Source organism: Geospiza fortis, unplaced genomic scaffold, assembly GCF_000277835.1.
Source record: "Geospiza fortis unplaced genomic scaffold, GeoFor_1.0 scaffold66, whole genome shotgun sequence".
NCBI lineage: Eukaryota > Metazoa > Chordata > Aves > Passeriformes > Thraupidae > Geospiza > Geospiza fortis.
The window spans coordinates 2,539,858-2,542,669 of NW_005054312.1; the positions used below are offsets into that span (position 1 = coordinate 2,539,858).

The following is a 2,812-nucleotide window of genomic DNA, read 5'->3' on the forward strand; positions in this document are numbered from 1 at the left end:
TGCCACATCCTGTGTTCTTGCTTGTGTTTCTTAATATGTTTTATTTGTTCCGAAAGTTTTTAATACCCGTTGGTGATGATGCTCATTGGCAGCCATCTGAACATGATCCAGCATGTGCCAAGTGGCCACGAAGGCCAACAGTATCCTGGCCTGTGTCAGCAAGTGTGGCCAGCAGGACTGGAAAGTGACTGTTTCTCTGTACTCAGCGCTGGTGAGGCCACACCTCGAGTGCTGTGTCCAGTTTTGGGCCCTCCTCCTGCCACTGAGGTGCTGGAGCACATCCAGAAGATGTACAGCTGGTGAAGGGTCTATGGAAGAGGTCTTAGGAGAAATGGCTGAGGAAGCTGGAGGCTCCTGGGAGACCTTATTGAGCTCTAGAACTACCTGAGAGGAGGTTGTAGCAAGGTGTGGGGTCAGTCTCTTCTCCTAGGTAACAAGTGATAGAACAAGAGGAAATGGCCTCCAAATGTCCAGGGAAAGTTTAGATTCTCTGATTCTATGCTGTTTACTGTGCATCATCTTGCAGATAATATGGAGAGGGTACATGAATGGAGCACTGCAGTGTGGGGAACAGACTGGAAGCAAAATGCTGATGCCATCTGCAAAGCTCCATGGGCCTTGGGTGGGTTGAATCTTCTGGTGACCAAGTACCTGCCTGCATTGCTTGCAGTGGTAGGACTTGAGAAATACTTCTGAGGAGGTGACGCTTTGGCTTTGCTTTCAGTTCAGCCAGGCTTTAGCTGCCCTGATGCTGCTCTCTGGAGGCCATTGCCTGCCTTCCTTCCTGCCTGCCTGCCTGCCTGCCTGCCTTCCTGCCTGCCTTCCTGCCTTCCTTCCTGCCTCCTTCCCTCCCTTCCTCACTCATCCCTCCTTCCCCTACATTACTGAGTACAGACATGGTGATAAGCCTGTAGAAACTGAAGAGCTGGCTTCCTTGTCTGCAAGGGTGGAGGAGACCAAACCAAGCATTGTCTTTTCCAAGAATACAAACTCACTTTTGTATTCATCTATTAAAAAGAGGTACAGCCCAATGTGGTGCTGGTGCTACAAGCACGATCAAAAACTCCATTTTGTCCAGAAGACAAAACCTGTGTCCCATCTTACATGCATTTCCCAAATAAACAGGGAAGAAGCTTCTGATAAATTCACCTGTTTTTGTGGGCCTTGGGTCATTGGAAGTTTGGGCCAGAGTGATGTCCTGAATGTTCTCTGATATTACTGATCCATAAGAATGTAAAAGAGCATGGTTAGAGAGGAAGATAGAAGAAGGGGAGGAGATGTCAGTCTGTGTGGTAAGCAGCATGCCCATGCTCTCGTGGTGGGTAGATGCCTTGCACAGCATGGAAGTCCTTGAGAGTGGTGGTGGTGACTTGTGTGTGCTTGCAGGCTGCCATGATCAAGTCCCCTGCCTTGGGAGCAATTGAAGAGAAGTTTGCTTCTACCAAACTATGGGTTTTGGTGGGTTTTTTAAAGTTGGCCTTGAATAAATCCTCTAGCAGCTGAAGAGAGGTGGCAGCTGGAGGGTGGGAAATGAAGCACTGTCTCTGGAGGAGGGGAGCACTGGAGCTAGCCAGACTCAGCTCCTTCCACTCAGGCCTCTGTGTGCTGAGGCACTGCCACTGAAAGTGTTGCAGTGCCTTCCACCCATGGCTTTCAACAGACTGCTGCAATGTCCAGGCAGCCTGTCAAGCTTTGAGAGCTGGGCAGGGAAAGCATGAGCTTTCCATAAAGCTCTTTCTCCCGTGAGAAGGAAGTTTTGCTTAGGACAGATGGGATAATCTTCCTAACTCTCCTCTGCCCTGCTTCAGCCTCTCCCAGCTTCCAACTCTCCCAGACCTCTTCTACCAAATTTTCCTGCCCTGGTTTTACTGGCCTGGTCGATTTTCTTCTGTAGGACTCACAAGGGCTTAATTTCAATTTGCTACAAGTTTGGTGGGACTGATACCTAACTAGAGTGGTTCCTGTGTGGAAACCCGGTGGATCAGCATCAGGAGAGTGGTAGGGGTAATGGAGGTGCCAGGGCTGGTCGGCACCTCGGAGTGCACAGGGGTTCTGCTTAGTGGAGTGCAGGGAATGCAGAGGGTCCTGGCTAGGCAGTGTCACCTCCCCTGCCATTGCAGCCCTCTGGGCTGAGCTGTGAGATTTGTGGAGCAGTAAAGCTGTGGGGAGCAACACTACCACATGCCTCAGGTAGCATTGCCACGTCTCCCACTCCCTGCTTCAGCCCTCTATCCCTTGCTTCCCACTGTCCCCTTGCCCTGACAGCCACAGCCTGGCCTGGGACTCATAGGGGGGGCTACTTAATCCCTGGTCTCTGTGTTAACAGCCACCATCTGGATGCAATGGAAACCTTTTTCAGGCGGCACTTTGGGCGGAAGGGGCTGCGGCGCAGCAGCGTGATGGCTGTGCCCACGGGCAAGGCCAGGCGGCGCTCCCAGGTGGGGCTGCCCTCCGCCTCACTGGCCCAGTGTCGCCGCAGCTCAGGCACCGCTGAGGCATCCCTCTCCTGCCTGGGCCTGGTCCGGCGTCCCGGCACACGTCGGCGCTCCAGCACCACGCCGCCCTGCCTCAGCCCCAGGTTTGCCGTGCAGAAGAAGCGCGGAGGCCAGGCACAAGCCATTGATGCCCAGCTGCTGGGTCCCACTGTCCTCCTGGCCAGCCTCCTTCCCACGGGAGAGGAGGGGGATGGGGCTCACTGCGCTGACAGCTCCACATCTGAGTCTCCAGAGGACGGTGGTGCAGCAGCAGGAGCTGAGGGGGGCCAGCACGAGCATAGTGCTGAGGAGATGTGGCTGGCCATGCTGCCCCAGCT

The 2,812-nt window shown here is 53.9% G+C and overlaps 1 protein-coding gene across 1 annotated transcript in view; it reads left to right on the forward strand.

Annotated features, from left to right (window-relative positions):
• Positions 1-2,327: 2,327 nt before the first annotated feature.
• The window catches only part of DGKZ (diacylglycerol kinase zeta), a 26,704-nt gene continuing 26,219 nt past the window's right edge, over positions 2,328-2,812 (forward strand). The window contains exon 1 of the mRNA XM_031055756.1: positions 2,328-2,812. This exon is cut by the window's right edge and continues 225 nt beyond it. Coding sequence (XP_030911616.1) covers positions 2,343-2,812 — 470 coding nt within the window. The 5' untranslated portion in view covers positions 2,328-2,342.